At 34.8% G+C, this 18,647-nt stretch overlaps 1 protein-coding gene across 5 annotated transcripts in view; it reads left to right on the top strand.

Annotated features, from left to right (window-relative positions):
• CCDC141 (coiled-coil domain containing 141) overlaps positions 1-18,647 on the top strand; it is a 111,164-nt gene that overhangs the window by 60,161 nt on the left and 32,356 nt on the right. For all 5 annotated transcript variants that reach the window (XR_003924084.1, XM_030019194.1, XM_030019193.1 and 2 more), the window contains exons 9-17: positions 4,150-4,291; positions 6,146-6,265; positions 8,238-8,429; positions 9,498-9,674; positions 11,184-11,363; positions 12,152-12,277; positions 12,880-13,068; positions 13,422-13,601; positions 14,722-14,871. Coding sequence is in view for 4 of the 5 variants with exons in the window: in XM_030019194.1 (XP_029875054.1) it covers positions 4,150-4,291; positions 6,146-6,265; positions 8,238-8,429; positions 9,498-9,674; positions 11,184-11,363; positions 12,152-12,277; positions 12,880-13,068; positions 13,422-13,601; positions 14,722-14,871 (1,456 nt within the window). In the remaining variant the exon portion in view is untranslated. The remainder of the gene's footprint in view (positions 1-4,149; positions 4,292-6,145; positions 6,266-8,237; positions 8,430-9,497; positions 9,675-11,183; positions 11,364-12,151; positions 12,278-12,879; positions 13,069-13,421; positions 13,602-14,721; positions 14,872-18,647) is intronic.

An 18,647-nucleotide genomic window follows, 5' to 3' on the forward strand; every position in this document is an offset into this window, starting at 1 on the left:
TCCTAAAATAAAAACTTATTAATTTTCTTTCTTCCTTATTAAGAGTTTAAAAAAAACCCGCTTAAACAGTCCAAATCAGCAGTGGGATAGTAAGATATGATCAGTACACATCAAGAAGAATGGGATGAATTTGTCAAAATAGCCCTATCAGTCATTTCTGGTAAAATTCAATAAAAACAGGTAATGCCACAGGCCAAACTGCCAAATGCCTGTGTGCCAAATTGCTGCTCAAGATATTCTATAAATAAATAAAGAAGGTAAGATTTCTGCCTAGAAGACATTATAATTTAAAAAACGGCAAAGCATTACAACTGAAGCAGCAGCAGTTTAGAGAAGGAAGGTGAAACTTAAAACAATATCAATAGGCAATCTCACTAGAAATGTGTTTTGCTGTTTCTAAAGAACAGTGAAAAATCCCAGGCGCTCAAATATTTTAAATGTCTACTTGCATCATAAAAATAAGTAAGTCCCTTTCTAAGAAAGCAAACACAATATTATGGCTTTTCAGTTTTTCTCTGCTGCCTTCAGGCCTCGTTGCCCAAACGTAATGAATTTGCCATATATTGCAATGAGTAGTGCTAGTACTTCTGTGCAGGTGGAACACTTTATATTCCTTGGCATGGGCTTGAGGATTACAATAATGGAATAATTTAAATTGGCAAGGAACTCTGGAGGTCATTTGGCACAATCCCTTGTTCAAAACCTGTCAGGTTAGGATGCTCAGGGCCAAATTTTGAATATTTCCAAGGATGGAGATTCCATAGTCTCTCTGGGTAACCTGTTCTAGTGCTTAAGCACTCTCCTTGTGAAACATGTTTTTCTTATATCTAGCCAAAATTTCTGTTGCTGCAACTTGTGAGTATTGTCTCTTGTCTTTTTGCTGTACAGCTCTGAAAAGAGCCTGATCCTGTCTTTTGTATAACCCCGCTTCCTCATAGATGATGAAAGACAGCAATTACATCACCTTTTCACCTCTTATCTACTCTGAACAGAGTTCTGTCAGCACCCCCTTGTACATCATATGCTCCAGCCTCCAACCATCTTGGTAGCCTCTGCTCAGTTCAATTCAGCTTGTCTGTCTGTTTTGTACTGTGGGGACCCAAACTGGACAAAATGACCTCCAGATGCAATTTCACAAGCCCTTAACAGAGGGGAGTAACCTGCTGGCTAGTCTCTTCCAGATGGAACTCAGTGTGGGGCTAGTCTTCAATGCCATGAGGATGAACCTGACTCACATTTAACTTTTTGTACACCAAGACAAGTCTAGGGTTTTTTGCCTAACTCGTGGCTTTAGGAGATACCCAGAATGATCCCAGCCAGCTCGTAAGCCTAGTAATGGTGACACAGTTACCATTGTTGGCAATGTTAGCTAACAGAGTTCTGTTAGCAAATGTGGTAAGGTGTTATATTCCAGAATATTAATTTCCCACAGAAATGATCATGTTTTGAAAGAGGAAAGAGAGAGGCCTCTCTTTGTCATGCACAAGCCACTGTGCTATCTTTAAATGCTGGCCAGTATTTAGCCCAATGATTAACACACATGGGACAACAAGATTTGTGTGAAGAGCTAAGGGTCAAAGGAGGAAGATTTGGACAGAAAACAGAACTATCAGGACTAAATCCTGATTACTATTTTGTTCCACTTATTGCACAGTTCATTGGTAGTCTTAACTGCCCTTACAGACCTCCCATTTCCTTTATCTTACCAGACTGGAAATCCTGAGGGACATGGGCAGTCACCATTTGAAGGCGGTGAAAGGTGTGGATCTGAAAAAGTTTAGGTATCTTTTCAGAAAGCTGCTTTGCCATAAGACAGACAAGAAAGTATACTCTGACAATGAGTTACATAGCTGTTAAATGTTTGCAATATGGTAGGATTCTTGAACTACCTGGCACCAAGTAGAAATTTGTGTGGAATTTGAAAATAGCTGCCAGCTCCTTGAAGGAGTAGTTGGAGCACAGTAATTTTAGAATTCCTTCATCATATGTGACAGAGAAGGTATTGCATGCTCTACTACTTGCATGACTTCACTACTTTTAAAAAAGAAGCCTGATTCTCCAGTTTTTCAGGCAATATATTTATTCATAAATAGAAGGAATCATCTGACCTTGCTCAGGTTGGCTGACACTTTGTTGATTTTGATGAGATGATGCCTTGAATTGCACTGTGTCTTCTGAATGAGGATACTGGAAAATGCATTTTTAATGCAATATCAAAGTGGCTGCCATGTGTAGTACTAGTTTAAATGCACCAAGACAAGACAGAGTACTTGAACATTAAGAGAATTAAAATGTAGATGGATTTCTGTATCTGCATTTTTTTGTTACTTTCACTTTTAGAGTACTGAAAAATAAGCCAGGCAGTTTGTATGCATATGATAAGACAGCTCTAGTAGTTTATGATTTACAAATCTAGTGTTGATACCCTCACATTGAGGGAGGACTATGTTTAAGGCTAGTGAAGGTGACTTCAGTGGCATAATTGGAAATGCAACTCACAGTAAAAATGGAGAAATATGATGTTAATTCTGTTCTACTTTCAAATCTTCTTGAGGCATGTTGCAGCCTTATACTAAAAGATAGTCCAAATAAATGAAAACGCTGAAAATGTTCACATCTGAAGAGGAATAGATTATAGAAAAGTGACAGAAGGCAGCTCACTCTTGTAGTTGTGGGGTGTTTCAAAATGAAAATATTGGTAAGTCTGATTTTTGAGCGCTCATATTTTTAAATTAAAACCAGCTAGAAAAAGAGGAGCAAAATTTTATATGTATTAAGTCTAATAAAATTATACAATCAGTAAGTTTTGCCCATTAAGACAACCCTTGTTACTTTGCCAGCCAATTAGCTTGCCTATGAGTGTAAGAACTGTCTTTATTTTACTGCTATTATAAATTAATTGTGTTAACTCATAACAAACCAACAATACTTTCAAAGATTTTATTGAGATCTAAATTATCATTTTCAAAAACTATAAATCTTGTTCTCCCTCTCTCTTTTTTTTTTTTAAAGGAGTGGTGCTGGTAGAAGTTTTTAAACATACCTCTTTTTAAGAAGTACTGAAACAGAGGAGTGACATTTTTAGAATTTAAGGATAAAGCACAAACTAACAGGTTGCTAATTTTTGAAAGAGTAATTTACAAATTTGAAACCACCTCCTCCCTGAAAAGGATTTAAAATTTGGTTTCTCTCTGTGACCAATTCTTGGATCAGATTCAAAGGGAATGGTCTATTAATACCATAATTCATATTAGTAGTGTAGAATAAGGTTTTTCTTTGAGGTTGCAGAATTTAACTCTCTGAGCCTGATCTGAAGTAAGGAGTAAATTTCCTTTAATTTTAGAGGACAAAGGAGGAAACCTTGAATAAGTACCTGTATTAACATAAGTTTCTGATGAAACTAAAGTAATGAAAAAATACAGTTTGAGCATTTGTTTTACAAAAATTCTTATAATGAATACGTTTCAGTAGTAAATCAATTCATATGTGTTTTTTTTTAATCAAATCTGCAGATCTAAATTGTATGTGGTAACTTCTTTACAGTTTCAGGAGGACTGCCTCAAGTATTCAGATTGTGAATTGCTTCTCTGATATTAAAAGTTTTAAGTTATAAGACAAGCCATTGTTTTGTAAATTTACATTGTCTTTTCTCCTGTTAAAACAGTATCTTTAAAGAAACGTTGACTTAGAATGTATATGACATTCTTTTTTCAGCTACTGTAAAAACACTGTAAAAAGTCCAAAGAAAACATTCTTTCTAAAGTAGAACTGATATGCCATATATTTTCACTCTTTTTTAGGCAGTTCCATTTGTGGTTTTAGTCTTTAGATAGTATAAATAAAGTCAGAATTATTTGTGAAATTAGGTATTTCTCAGTGAATCAGAATATCTAGCATGTGAATCTAACTTATGCACTGGCCATAAATGATTTGTTTAAAAATGTCATTCTTGTGTTCTACTCATTACCAATTTTGTTTGGATTAATTTTAATATTTCTCTTGGTTATTTTTCTTTTAAGGGTCACAGTTTAAAATTCATGAGTTGTCATACAAATCAACAGAAAATGTGTTAGGTTTTTTTTAATCATTATCATCCTGATTGTTGAGCAAAAATGAGAAATAACAACAAATTCTTCTTTTTCATTTTAGCTCTTGGGTGACAGGAATTCAGAAAATGATGGCATATGTTCAAAAAAAAGTAGATCAATTAATCAGGCAGTGTCCAGATTACAAAGAACTTACCTTGAAGAAACAGCAATGGACCACCTCACTTGAAGATTGTCTAAATAAGGTACATCATAACGCATCATCTTCTTAATGCATTCATGAACAGTGCATTGCATTTCCATAATTTAGCTATGTGAATATTAAAGTTGACTCAAATAATTACAAATAACATATTGGTTTGTTAGAGAGAGCACAGTTGTAGTTAGAATGCTGAATGCTGTTAGCACAAATGAACCTAAAGCTGTTCTGAAAAATGCAGCTGTTTCCATGAGAACATTTTACCAGTGATCTTCAATAAAGTATGGATTTGCTTAGATAATGAGCTATTATAATTGTTGGGTTTTTTTTGAAAAAGAAGTGAGCCATCAGGACTGTGACCTGCAAGCAGGTGTCCTATACTGTTTCTATGTCTTCTGTTGCATTTGGTTGAAGATAAAAATAGAAGTGTGGCAAAACTGAGGATTAATAAGCATGGTCACTGTGAACCACAACAAATTTTCAGTAAGGCTGAAGGAGAGTAGATTCTGTTCACTGTAAATATTCCCTTTATTCACTAAGATAATGATGCATCAAGGACATCACAGCTGCCTTTAAGCTGTTGAATGTTCTGTAGTACTGCAGACCTTTTTTATGACTTGTTAGAGGTGGAATAGACACATGGCTCCTAAATAAGGTTCAAATTAAAAAATATAATCTTTTAACAAGGTTCATATGAAGGAAATCCCAGAGCATAGACCAAAAAAGTAAATCAAATTTAATGACTGAATAATTAAGTCTGTAATCTGATATTTTATATTTGCATGATGTTTATAACAAACTATTCTGAATCAAATGAGAAGTCAATTTGCCATAAATTATTCCCTTTGCATACAATTTATGTAGAAGAGGCCTTGTGGTATTAGAACACAGTGAAAATATTGTTGAGTTTAGCTGAAAAAAAAAAGATTTGCTAATAGCTGCTGTTGGTCTTGTAGAAACGATGTCACCAGCATATTGTGAATCTTAAGCTAAAAGTTCAATTACGAAGGTAATTTTTCCTCAAAATGTAGACCCCAATTTTGACATACAATTTCATTCTGCAGTTTGTTCTAATCACTTTGTTCCCGGTCTTGCATTAGAGAACATTTTGAAGATTTGAGTCATAATACGTGTTCCTTCACTACAGTGAACAGTGCTTATTATATTCCTACCAAGCAAAACACTTTTCAATTCCAACCTTTTGCTAAAGCAAAGTATCCCAAAGAATCTGGTGCTAAATTCAAGTGCCCCTGAGCTTCCTTTACTAAAGTTTGAACCTCAATCAGCAACCACTTAAAATATATGGTACATGTGAATTCACTTGTCTAATAATAACTATGCATACTATGTCTGGTATCATCTGCCTCTGCTCTTCATAATCTGTTTTGTTATCATCATGCATATATAACAACTTACTGTGACAATGAAATGGAGTTGTGTACATGTATCTGCACAAAAATAGGTTCCTTGGCTTGCAGAGAACCTTTAAATGCACTTTCTGTGGGAAAAAAAGCCCAAACCGAAACCCAAAACCAGAGCATAATAAAAATATTTCTGCCAAGGTTATAATATCTAGATTATAATGCAGTTGTGCCTTTTTTGAAATAACAAGCCTGGGATACTTAGGATAAAGGAAAGCACTAACAACAAAATGAGAGCAAACAGGAGGGATTTTTTCTCAAATACTGACCCTATCTGTTAGAATATTCTTAGGAGAAATAGCAGAATTTTCTTCCTCTGTATTTTCATTCTGCAGTTTCTCTGATTATACAAAGTACATAACCTAAACACCAACAGACAAGTATTACTTCACTTTTTTCTATATGAAATGATGTTTTATACTGTTTTTATAATGTCTACTTGTATAAATTAACTATGTAAATAATGCTTTCAAATAAAGGTATCGCAGTCAATTAAAAAAATCACCCCAGTGCTTGCAGTTGGTATGGAGATTGGTTCGTATTTGTCTGAGTCGGAAAGAGTTTTGAACAAACACCTTGAACTGGCTAAACATACAAAGGTAAAAAAAAAAAAAGCTTTAATAATGTTAAGTACTTTTAGAAAGAAATGCATGCTGTAGCTGTATGTAATTCTAAATAAGGTGGGATGCTGAGAATTTCTTATATATTCTTGGAAAGAAAATATGTCTATAGTTTAGTTTAAAACTGTAGTTAATGAACAAAACCACAGATAACATTACAAGGCATTCCTTCTTATATCATTGGTTATCCCTATTGTCTCTACCTCATCGTGTTATTTGTTACTACCTCTCAAGATCCCAGTATCAACCCTTGATAGGAAGACTCTTCAAATGTGGATTGCTACTCCAACCCGAGGCATCAAGTTTAAAAATAGTCTGGATAGTCAGAGGCACATAAATCTCTTCTTGTGGCTTATTATGCCAAATGAAAGGGATGAATCAGCAAAAAAGAAAAAAAGTACTTCCCAGGTGGAGAAACTTTGAAGGGGGCTGTAAAGTTTCCATCAGATATCCATTGGTCATGTTGGGAAAGCAGCCATGGTATGAAAGCACTGCGGCACTCAACTCTGTAACACAGATAAGGCTATTTTTAAGTTACATCCAGGGCCTTTCCAACTCCCATAGCAGTACTGCAGTATCTGAAAGTGGCTTAAAACCAGTTGAATCCCCTCCATGGTCTTGACACTGGTGCATATTTCATGGCTAAGCTGAACAACATGGCAGTATAATTTTAGGAGTATCCTATGTTTTAGGAGTTCATAAAACTCCATTACTCCTGTGGAGTTCTTTTTTATTTCAGGCAACTCTTTATGGAACCCAAGAGCTGGATCTGTACAATGTCTGTGGAAATAAAATTCACTTTAAAGTAATTCTGGAGAGCACATAGTAAGAATATAAAAAGTTCAGCAGATGAGCAAGAGCCCCTTTTTGTTCCACAAGACTGTATAATAGTTTTTAGTGTCTTTTCTGCCAAAGTTTTGCACACCAGGGTGTTACCTTTGTTGCAGTGTACAATTTGCCCTGATAATAGTAACCTCCACTACCTATTCTTTCTGTGGATTGCAATTTGGTAGAGTTTGCACTGTTGGCTGAATGCCAGTGGTAGATATGCTAAGTGGTATTGAGTTAAATATATAAAAGTAGATAAGTACATAGACATAGATATAAGAAGCTATAAGTTAAGATAGTGAATCTGAAAACCAGAATGCCAGTTGAATCATGGAAAATGTTAGTAACTCAGCTCTTGCTCAGACAGCATACTGTGACTTTCTTCTGGGTCCGAGCAGTTGATGCAGCAACAGATAGGACCCACTATTTGATCTCCATCTGATTTCTGCAGGTTTGCTACATGCAAAAACATTGGCTTGGGTTGGAATGCAGGGCAGTCTAGCTTGATGGGTCGGGACTAGTCTGGAATTAGGAAGGAATTATTGATTCGAGAATGAAGGCATGAGTGGAACTGATTCATAAGACAAAGTGCTACAATGACAGGCCTTAAAACAATTACAGCAGTAGCCTTATGAGGACCCAGTGCTTCTGGAGTCTCACTCTAGGGTGGACACTGAGTTCTTCTATGAGAATTGAGTATCAGACATGCAGTTAAGAGGGATTTAGGCTTAAGAGAATCAGTTCAGAAAATTGGGCTGTATTGTTTATTAAAGGAACGGTATCAGTTCTGGCTATCGATGTTCCCATATGGAATGCTTCTGTTGTTTTCATTCTTACACTGTGAAGTGATTTACTTAAGCTGAATACTGAGATTCCTACTTTTTTTTTTTTTCCATTCAAAATAGCTATTTTAATAACTACATCCATAGTTTTTAGTGTGAAAATGTTACAGGAAAGAAATGGTTATTTTCAGCATATAATGTCCATTACGAGCTCTTCTTCAAATAAGTAATTGAATTTATACATAAGAAAGTAATATGAGTGAAAATTAACAACATGATATCAATATTCACAAGTCCTTTTCAGTCTTTATACATATTATTCTGTGCTTGTACCCTCAAAGGAAACTTCACATGAACTGGAAGCAGCTGAGAGAATCATCAAAGATATGGAAGAGTTTGAACCTGAGCAGGTGGCAGCTTTTTCTAGCAGAGCTGACTTTCTGAATGAAGAACTGAAAAAAATTGAAAAAAATATTAGTTCAAAACTAGAAATTCTAGAAACTTATGGGGCCTTTTTAAAGTCAGCTATGGAGGTACAGATTACTTATTTATTCTTTGACTAGACTGTGAAAACCTTACAAGTGAAAAATGTACTTTAAGCTAGCTAAGACAAATCCTGTAGATGCTGTGCCATGGAAGCACTGCAAGTCTTTGTAAGCTCCTTTCTACTTTAAAGGAGATCTGTTCTATCAGGGCAAGCAGCCCTGATCATTGAACTTGCATCAACATAATGACTAGTCTATGTACAGGTTTTCTACTGATTTAAATCACTGTTGTAGGAAGTATTATAATTGAAATTTTACTTTTTCCCCTGTGCACATGCTGCCTCATTATATACGTAATAAAAATGTTTACGTGTATGTACTCCGACTCTTAAATTTACTGATTTTGCTTCTTATAATTTAAAAAATATTTCATATAATATGTTGATATAGATATTTATCATATTATAATATGTTCATATATATATATATATATATAAAACTGTCTTGCACTACTTCCACTGAAGTGTTAATTTGTCTGAAGGGTTTAAAAACTAAATATAAACCAGCTCTAGCTGAAATCATAATCAATTCAATACCAACATAATTTTGGTAGGTGTGTTAATGATGCCCAGGGCAGTTAATTTTCATTTTTATGTAATGCTTGTTTTAAGATTCTACAACACTGTTGTTCTTTTATATTTAGAAAGAAATTGAGGACAGAATAGAACCTATCAGATAAAATTAGCCATAGAATTTATTTGAATATAAACTGCCAAAAAATTGGATTGTATCTACTTCTGATTATTGCTAACTTCAGTTACTTCATAGTAAACAGATCTGTGAAAATCATTGCATTGATACACTGGTATATAATACCCATGTAATGATATGTGACAAATTGCTACCACCTGTCTGCTTACCATCTACTGGTTTACAGGTTATTTAAAACTTTTGTATTGTTTAGTATTTGTATAGATTTTAGGGAGGATGATAGATCTGAAAACCTGGAAAAGATTCAGTGGCTGCTATTCAATTTTATCATGTCTGTATACCTTCTGATTATAGCAGCTCAATTTTTGATTTGTTTTTTGATGCTTATTTTATGTCTTTCTGTAGGTCAATGATGATATTCAAAATCTGAAGGAATTCTATAAATCGGAACCACTACAAACAAACAGGGAGGCTGAAAATAAAGTTGCAATGGAGTCATCTAATACTGAGTGGCAAAAGGCTATAAAGAAGATTTTTTCCACCCAAAATATGGGTTGCAATTTTCTTAATTTAGTAAATATGGTGAGTATAATCTGATAAACTAAACTACTGAATATTTGATGTTTGCCTGTGATGAGGTCTAATCCTAGTTCTGTGACTGATGGATTGTGATTTCTCCAGTACCTAGTTTTAAAGAGACTAATGCTGCTATATACTTTTAAAATATGAAAGTATTATTTGAGTGCTAATGGTATTATAAGTAATATAAAAATTTTGTGGTTAAGAATGACAGAACCCTTAATAAATGATCCAGTACATGCCTACAAATATAATACATGCACATATCTGTTTTGTTCCTGTTGGAAGGCAGCATATATGCAAGTACAGTATTAAGTTTATTTTACTTCCACTAAGAGGCAGTCTTTACTAATTGAGTGTATAATGTTCTTCTAAAGAAATGGGTGCTAGAACTACTTCCTTACAGATAATCTTTCCTGGTGTCTTTACATTATGTCTTGGGTTCAGCTGCACTGCCTAGGCATTCTTATCTAATTTTCCAGCACCTCTTCATGAAATGATCATTTTTGATGTGCAATCATTCCCTAAGCCACTCTTCCTAAAGTGATCCCAATTAATGTAGACAGCCTGGATACCCAGCTGTTCTTTCTGTTTTTATAGGACAGACTAGGGAGCAGTTACATTAAGGTGAGAAGGGGGAGTTGGCGTTGATAACATACAGCAGCATGCAAGATGAGCTGGAAAAAACTATTTAAGGAGGGAAAGTGCTCAGGCAGTTAGTGTGGGCAAAAGTGCTGTCACAGCTGGATGCAGCCAGGCGCAGATAAGATAGTCAGTGTAAAAACAAGCTGAATATGTGCGAATATGTGGTTGCACTACAGTCACTTAGTCTTAACATATCTTTAGATGTTATCTCTCTAAAGACCTAGAAGTGTGTTGCCACCATGTTTTCTGCTACTCTGTTCCCATGATATTCTTAGGTTGTAGCTTTTAAGTATCTGGAAGATACAGATCATACAAGTAATTTATGAACACAACTTTTCTTAAAAGAAAAATTCTGAAATTGGGAAAGCAGAAACAGCATTACCTGGTTTTCTGGTATTTCTGATATGGGCTTTATTAAAAAGAGGAAAAACCACCAAGTGTTCAAATGCTAAACACTTTATCCCTCCCACGATTTTGTGCTGCTTTGGTTATCAGCACAAAAAAGTGGTCTTTTCTTCATCACTTCATTTTCTAGTTGCTATTCCCCAAAAGGCTGTTTTAGGTAGTTCCGTCTATTCAGAAATGACTTTATTTTGTATGAGTGTTAAACAGCCATCAGATGACAATAATTCGGTCATTACTGACCTGTTCTAGGTTTTAAACTTGAGTGTTAGCCATGTCCTCAGTACATAAATTCTGTGGATCTATGCTTATTTCTAAGAGAAGTGTATTTGAAGACACCTAGAGTAACAGAAATTTTCAAAGAAGTTATTTTTTTGTTAAGCTTTGTTGATACTTTAATATTATGAGGTTTTATTTGTATTTTATAAAAACATATGTAGAAAAAATTGTCTGTTTATTTGCCAGGTAAATAAGAGTTTAATATTAAAAGTAGAAAAATCTGTACGAGTAACAGAAGATATCATTGTTAATCTGAATAAAGAAAAGAAAGAGCTGACCGATCTTTGGGCAATCTGGAATTTTAAAATTGCTCAAGTAAAACCCATCAAGCAACAGTGCTGGATATTTAAAGAGCAACTAAAAATTGTAAGTAAAATAGCTAGGAAGAAAGCAACTTTGGCAAACATTTCTAGATTGTTATTAGTTTGTTTGCGACTCTCATCAACTATCATAGGTATCATTTAAGGGAGAGACATGATCAGTAAGATGCTTCTCCATAGTCTATTCTGCTATTCAGATAGCCATCAAGAAACGTTATTTTTTTTGATCTTTTTTGCCCTTATTCAAACACATACAAGTCCAAGTCCCCACTTCAAATTTTAAGTTTTAATCAAGTCCATATACTATACTGGCAGTGATTTAGGGTTTTTGTTATTGTTGGTTTTTGGGTTTTTTTTTTTAAAGCACTATTTTGTTGTGACTTAATAGTTACTAAACTAAATTGTGTCCTAATAGTTACTAAACTCAAGTCCAACCATGTTCATAAGGAAAGAGGACTGAAACCTCCTTGGCACAGGGACAGTGTGCAGTGTTCCTTAAAAGCAGTGCTAGCTAGGTTAGTAGCAGAACTAGAGGTTTGTAGCTGCTGGCTAGTGCAATTTATCACTAAACCATGATATCTGTTATCACAGAAAATACACTGTGTGTATGGGTCCTCCGATCTCAGTGTCTAAATTGTTTTTGCACATTGTCTTAAAGATTTCCTATCACACTTGTCAGTCAGAGGGTTTGAGACAGAGGTTTTACTGACAACATTTGGATGTCTGGTTTGGGAATGTTCTTGTTACGAATTTAGGTTTGAGTTTAAATTTTTTTTTTTTTTTTTTTTTTATTTACTACAGATAGGAACACTGAACTGTTTGATTATCTTTTAGACTACCCATGGATTAGAGATTCTTCAAGAGGCACTCCAGCTTGCAGCAAGAGTTGACCTTGGAAGTAACCTTTCTATTGTTTTGGACCTACAAAAAAAGCTTAACCAAATGAAACCACAGTATCAGGTGAGAAACCAAGCTGATGAAGTGCATGGTGGATCAAAAGCTGTTTGGTACAGTAAAGATTCACATTCACATTGATGCCAGACAGAGTGTCTGGGGCCACAGTGTTTTATGTTTTACAATACTTTTCTGGAAGAAAGGGTTTGTGTGTGTTTATAAGGTAAGGGAGAAGGCATTTTACCTTCAGTGTCCAGAGAATGTCTTGTGCAGTGTTAGCTGCTTATTAAAGTGACACACAAGCACTTGGGGTGGTGGAAGTACAAGGAGAATATCAGCTTCATGCTTTTGAGTTAGAGGTGGTTAGAGGCTGAGGTATGGCACACTGAGCTTCCTACCTCCTCTGAATACTGTCTCTGAGCTTTAGCAATTCAGTCTGCCACTCCTCTACAAGTCGGTTTGACTTGTTTTGATCCAAGGCTGTTTCTGGGTGATAGCTGAGATTCATGCCTAGCAAAAAGCAAAATATGTGGAGAGTGTTTTAAAGAGCATGGCATTGATTTTTTTCCCCAAGGCAATTTACCATTGTTAGGTTGTTATTTCATCTAATGTAGGGAAAACTTGCAAATATATTTGTGTAATTTGAGTAACTGCTGCTTTTTTGCTAGCAACTGAATGCTGAGCTTGAGTACCTAATAAAACTATTAGAATTGCCAAGCCAGAAAGGATTTCCTGTGAAAGAGAATTCTGAGAGAATAAGTGAGCTTGTTCATTTCCATCAAACAGTAAAGGACACAATGACAGAATATGATGAGATTTTCAGCAAGACAGTCAAATTCCATCACATTAAAAAAGAAGTGAGTATAATCTTTTAAAATATACCTTCTTCCCATTGCAGTTAAACTCTTTTTGCTTTTGGTGCCTGTCATCTTTCTTTTTTTTCCCCAGACAAACAGCATTAACCTGCCTGGTGATCAGAATTAAAATTTTGGATTTAAAACTGCATGAAATTTGGAGAATTTAAAATTCAGATCTGAACTTAAATTTGATTACTTAAACCCATGTCAACATAGTTTAGGGTAACACATCATGGTTAAGGAAGGAATTGTAAGCTTCCTTTCACATTATTTTAAACACACAGTGTTTTGGGTTTTTTTTGTTTGTTTGTTTTTTTTTTTTTTTTTTTTTTTTTTTTTTTAATATATTCCAGCTGGAATGTCTATCAAAATCAGGAGAACTGGATATTCCTGAAATATGTGAGGACCCTGAAAACGTGCACCATGCTAAAGCCTACCTTGTGAATGCTCAGGAGAAACATGCACATATCAGACAGCTATATAAACTGCTTATTAGCCTGGGAGTGGATATCTTGTCTGCAGTGCAGCAACCTGTGAGTAGAATCAGAATGATTTGTGAAATCAAGGATAAATATGAAAGAAGACTATTGGAGCGGACTGACTTTTAGATGTACAAAAATTTATTAATACTCTGAGAAAAATAAATACAGAGCTTTAAGATCCTTTTAAAAGAAAGCAAAACATAAAATGTGAAACAGCTGATCATTTTTAGATTTCTACTTTTAGAGTTTGCAGATACGCAATTTAATAATATAATTTAATAATATAATTTAATAATATAATTTCATTAAATTAAATGAAACATCTGGGAATGGTGAAACTTATTCTTCAGTAGTTACTCACATTACAAATTGCTTTTGTCAAGAGAAAAGAAAAATTAATTTCTTTTTAATTTTTTAATGCTTTGTGAATAGATTTTTACTCTGGAAAACATTGAAATAGATCTGAAATAGGGAAGAAATTAATCTTAAAGCATCATCACTTGGAAAAAAAAAAGCATGACTTTCTGTTCTCTAGTATTCTTTGTGCAGTTCAAGGTCCTGTTAGTGATTTTCTTGAATGCCACATCTATGTATTAGACTCCTGCTACTTTTTAAAGGTTGATTTGCATATTTATTCTCTTATAAAGAAAGGATAACAAAAGAACAAAAAGGAAATATAATAACAGTATTACCTTATTAGTGGATTCAAGAGTGATTTGCATGGCAAAATGGATATAATTGTAGAAAGGAGTTATTTAGTCAGGGCAGAATTGTCATGGCCCTGTATTCATTTACTAGGGACAAAGCAAGACATTCACTTATGACCTGCCTAGATTATCCACATTGCCAGTCTGCTCTTCAGACTCCATAAATCAACTGACAGCAGAAAGAAGCTGATCTCCAGGAGGTAAAGGACTAGAGTAGGCCAATTCTTCTTTGCTCAGAGAAGACACCATGTGTGAGTTGTGACTTTGACCCCAAACTACTCCTCAGACTACCAGTGATTGAAACTGCTACGTATTTGTTCTTGTTACAGTGGAGGTTTAATAGTTTAGTGTAGCCCATTATGACTGATTATGCATGTTCTGCCTCAAAATGATTTTCATTTTAGATGGGTTAAATCAATACATTTCCTGAGTTTCATAAGTTTCCTTGTCTATTCCCTGTTTAGAATTGCTTGAATTTTTCTGTAAAGAATCTGAAGCAAGAACTTGCTAGATTTGAGTGTGATAGCATTAACTGGAGCTCCAAAGCTGATAAGTATGAGGAAGAACTGTCACAGCATTTCCAACACTACACCACTCAAGAGGAGATAAATGAGGTAAATGAGATAAATCCCAACACATCAAATGACTGTTTAAAAGGCTATTGTGTTCTGTAATGTATGTTACTGTTCACCATTCCCCTAGATGCTTCATATATATATACAGAAAAAGTTGATTTTCATCTTAACAGCAACCTTGGATCCACGCAGCAGCAATAATAATCTATGGTCCATACCTCTGCAGTTCAGGATTATATCAAGTTGTTGGGCTGGCAATAAAAGTACTTTCACTGTACCAAGAAGACTGGAAATAGAGCAGCTATATTTTCTTTGGTTTTCAGCTCTGTCAGCTTCATCTGAAATACATGAGTCTCCAGATTTCTTTCTTATGAAGTTTCAAACAAAAGTAGAATTTACATATATTGCAGCTGTAAGGCTATTAGAAAACTTTCGGTCATTTAATGAAACGTTCAGAATAAGTTAGTACTTAACATTTTTTTCAGAAACCCAAGATATGATACTTAAAAACCTGCTAGAAGAAAAGGAAATGTTATTTGGCACAAGATATTAGAATTTAGTATTATGGAACTAAGGTTATGAAAAATTACTTAGTTAATATGATTATTAATTTAGCATCTTAGTAGGCCAAATACAAATCCACTCACAACTTCGCAGGTTGAATTAGATAGATGTCTCAGCAAAAACTAATATAGGAAAAACATTCCATAGAATTAATTTTCTCAGAGTGTGATCCATTAAAATAAGAGGCTGATGGTCTCTACACTTGATGTTTTGTAGATTGCACTTCTGTGCATCCATGAAGTACAGAAACTGGATTCTTACCTGGAAGGATTTCACACTAATGTTCCCATAGTGTGAAGCATAGGTAGCAGAAGCAAAGGACACTGCAAGTTTTGTTTTCTTATTTTATCTTTTGCTAAGTAAATCCACACCCGAATAAAGAAAAACTGTATTTTCTCAAAATCACCCCAGTAGAGGTGATTGAGATTTCTGTCCCAACTATTTTTAATGAGAAAATTATTGTTTGGATTTGCTTTTCTTTTACAAAATATTTTTGTGTGTTTGTGAGAAGTATCCGTTTTCACAGAAAGGTATTTTGAAATTAGAAGACCATATGCATCAAAAAAAAAAAGGGTTTTTTTGAATCTCGGTTACAGTTCTAGTCCCTTGTCAGTTACAAGCTGAGTGTGTTTCACTCTCTGATCTTCTGTGAGTCAGTGTCCTGTGATGTAACTTCCGGGCCAATGGTAGGAGGCAATAGGAACAGCAGGTGATAAAGGAGAAACACTCTGGCAGAGGGAACCCTGCTGTAGAACAGAATGAAAGCATGAAGTATCTAAACAAGAAGTCCCATTATGCTTTGCAGTGGCATGGCAGAATCAGAATATTTGAGGTCTGAACTGAAGTATTTTAGATTTTTACTGAAAACCCCTCAAATTTTCTGAAGAAAAGGAAATGTTCACTGAGCAGCTGTATGTAAGCCTGGCCATATTGAAAGACACACTGTTATATTAAATGAATTTCTTGTTTCTGTCCTTTGATTCTGGGATTATACAATGAGGGCAGGATAACGTGACTCCTTTCTAAGAAGAAATATTTTTCTATTTTTATTACTTGTTAGACTCCCAGTGAGAGCAGGAAGTAGAGGAAAAAAGCAATCTTCTGTCTCAAATTTAAATGAAAAGCGTATCAGTGACACCTATTACTCACCACACACCCTATATTGCAAAATGTTGCAAAATGTAACATTTTTAGCTTCTCAGAGTCAATGGACACCCTCTGCAAAATAACTACATAGCATATTTACAATTACAGTGTTAATTATTGATTTTTCTTTTCTTTTTTTTTTTTTTTTTTTTTTTAAGTTGGGAAAGCCGTGTTGGCTGGTTAAGTTAAAACCTGTCATCCCCAAACCTAATTGAATCTTGGATGTAAACTAACTGAAATATACTAATTTGGCATGTGGATACCTTTTTCTTTAGATTCCTTTTCTATTAGAGGTTAGCATAGAAGGTATTTCCTAAACAAATACTTGTCTAATGTACCTGTATATGCATTAATCCACTGCCATTTTTATTCTTTTTCATGAAATATTTATAACTAATTCTGTTTTGGGATCAAGAAACCAGACACTGAGTTACTTCAAGAATGTCAAAGTTATGGGTATTCACTTCAGTATTTTAAATTCTGTTAATTTTAACATCAGAAATTAGTCTGAGTATTGCTAGTATCTAGCAGACCTGTCTGAAATAACAATTTCTTTACCATTTACTATGTCTAACAAATAAATATTTCATGTGCTAACAGCAAGCAGCAGCTGTTCATAGCTGTCACACAGTAAACAGCCAACCAGATAATTTAGTTGTGATTTACCAGTGTACAGAGCAAACTTTAAGGTTGACTGAAAATATTTGGAATTCTGCTGTAAATACTTAAATTAATTTACATTTAATGTGGTAAATTTAAGTGGGTAAATAAAGCATGTGAGCAAGGGCTTTGGTGATTAGGACTCACTGGTATTTGAAAATAGCGTACTTGGACTTGGCTAGCTCCCTGTGTTTGAGCATATTAGTGCTTCTTTAAGAAGCAAGGAAACAAATACTGAAATTTATAGCCAAGGATACATAGCATGAGTTTTGAAACAGTCTTGGAGGACAGAAGAGTAAAATGCATGCCTTTTGTGTGCCTTCTCTAGTTTAAAGAGAATTTGCAAAGGCCAAAAACCAGGTTTATGCCCTCCACATCTTTGAAAGGTATAAGGAAATCTCATATGACCTTTGAGATCTGTATTTGCCAGTTTGGGCTTCCTGCTTCACTAACTAGCTTGTGTAGCAGCCTCCAACGCTGCAACTCCACCGGATTACACTGCAATCATCTGCGATAGAGCTGAGTCAAGCCTTAGGTAACTGTAGCTTAATACTACACTGAATCTGTTCATGGGATTATAAGTGACACAGTTACTTACAGAAGATAACTTTTGCAATGAAAAAGCCTTTCCTTTAGGTCGTCGCTTTAGAAATAACATTTATGCATGTGTGCACAAAACTTGCAACAGAAGGGTAACAGAACCTGAAGTAGGTTCTCAGGTCTCCCCAGTCATCTCGCTTCTTTCTTCTTCATCATGTCATTATTTATACACTTATGGAAAGGTATGACTGAAAGTGTGGATTTTAACCATAGAAGGCAATGAGCTATCTCTGTTCAGAAGTCAGTAGGAACTGATACTACTTAGCACATTTCTCACCTTGTAATTTATTTTGATTGTGGTCCCAGAATTAAAGTAATCATTGTTGACTTGAACAGCACCTTTTCTTTCTTCCCACTTACTGGCTGGCTGTTCTTTAATCTTTGCCACTTTGAAAATCTATTTTCATCAACCTGCTTTCATAGGCTGTTTTGATTATTAGTGCTACTAAAAGTTTTATGTATGAATAAAAAGGGAAAGCTAAGTGGCTAACAACACTGAAGTACATCCTAGAGTGGCTCACACAGGAATCAAAGCATTTTACTGGAACTGTACTGTTAACAAAAACATGTTTAAAGCAGCTTTATAACTTGCTTTTTCCATCTATTTTGAAGTTGTGTGATAAATCACAGCAATTGGCACCTAAACCCCTCTCCTCCACTACCATTCTCCACCCATGACAGGCCAACTATAGTTAGGAACAGCTGCCTGATTAATGACTATGACACAATGGACAAGTTACAAGGTTCCATTAAACTTGTGGGCTGAAGTCACTGAAGTGTATTAGGGTGTCTAGTTCCTTTAGTATTTCTATTTAATTTTTCAGAAAATAGTGGAAAACTGAGAT

The sequence above is a fragment of the Aquila chrysaetos genome, chromosome 6 (genome assembly GCF_900496995.4).
Source record: "Aquila chrysaetos chrysaetos chromosome 6, bAquChr1.4, whole genome shotgun sequence".
NCBI lineage: Eukaryota > Metazoa > Chordata > Aves > Accipitriformes > Accipitridae > Aquila > Aquila chrysaetos.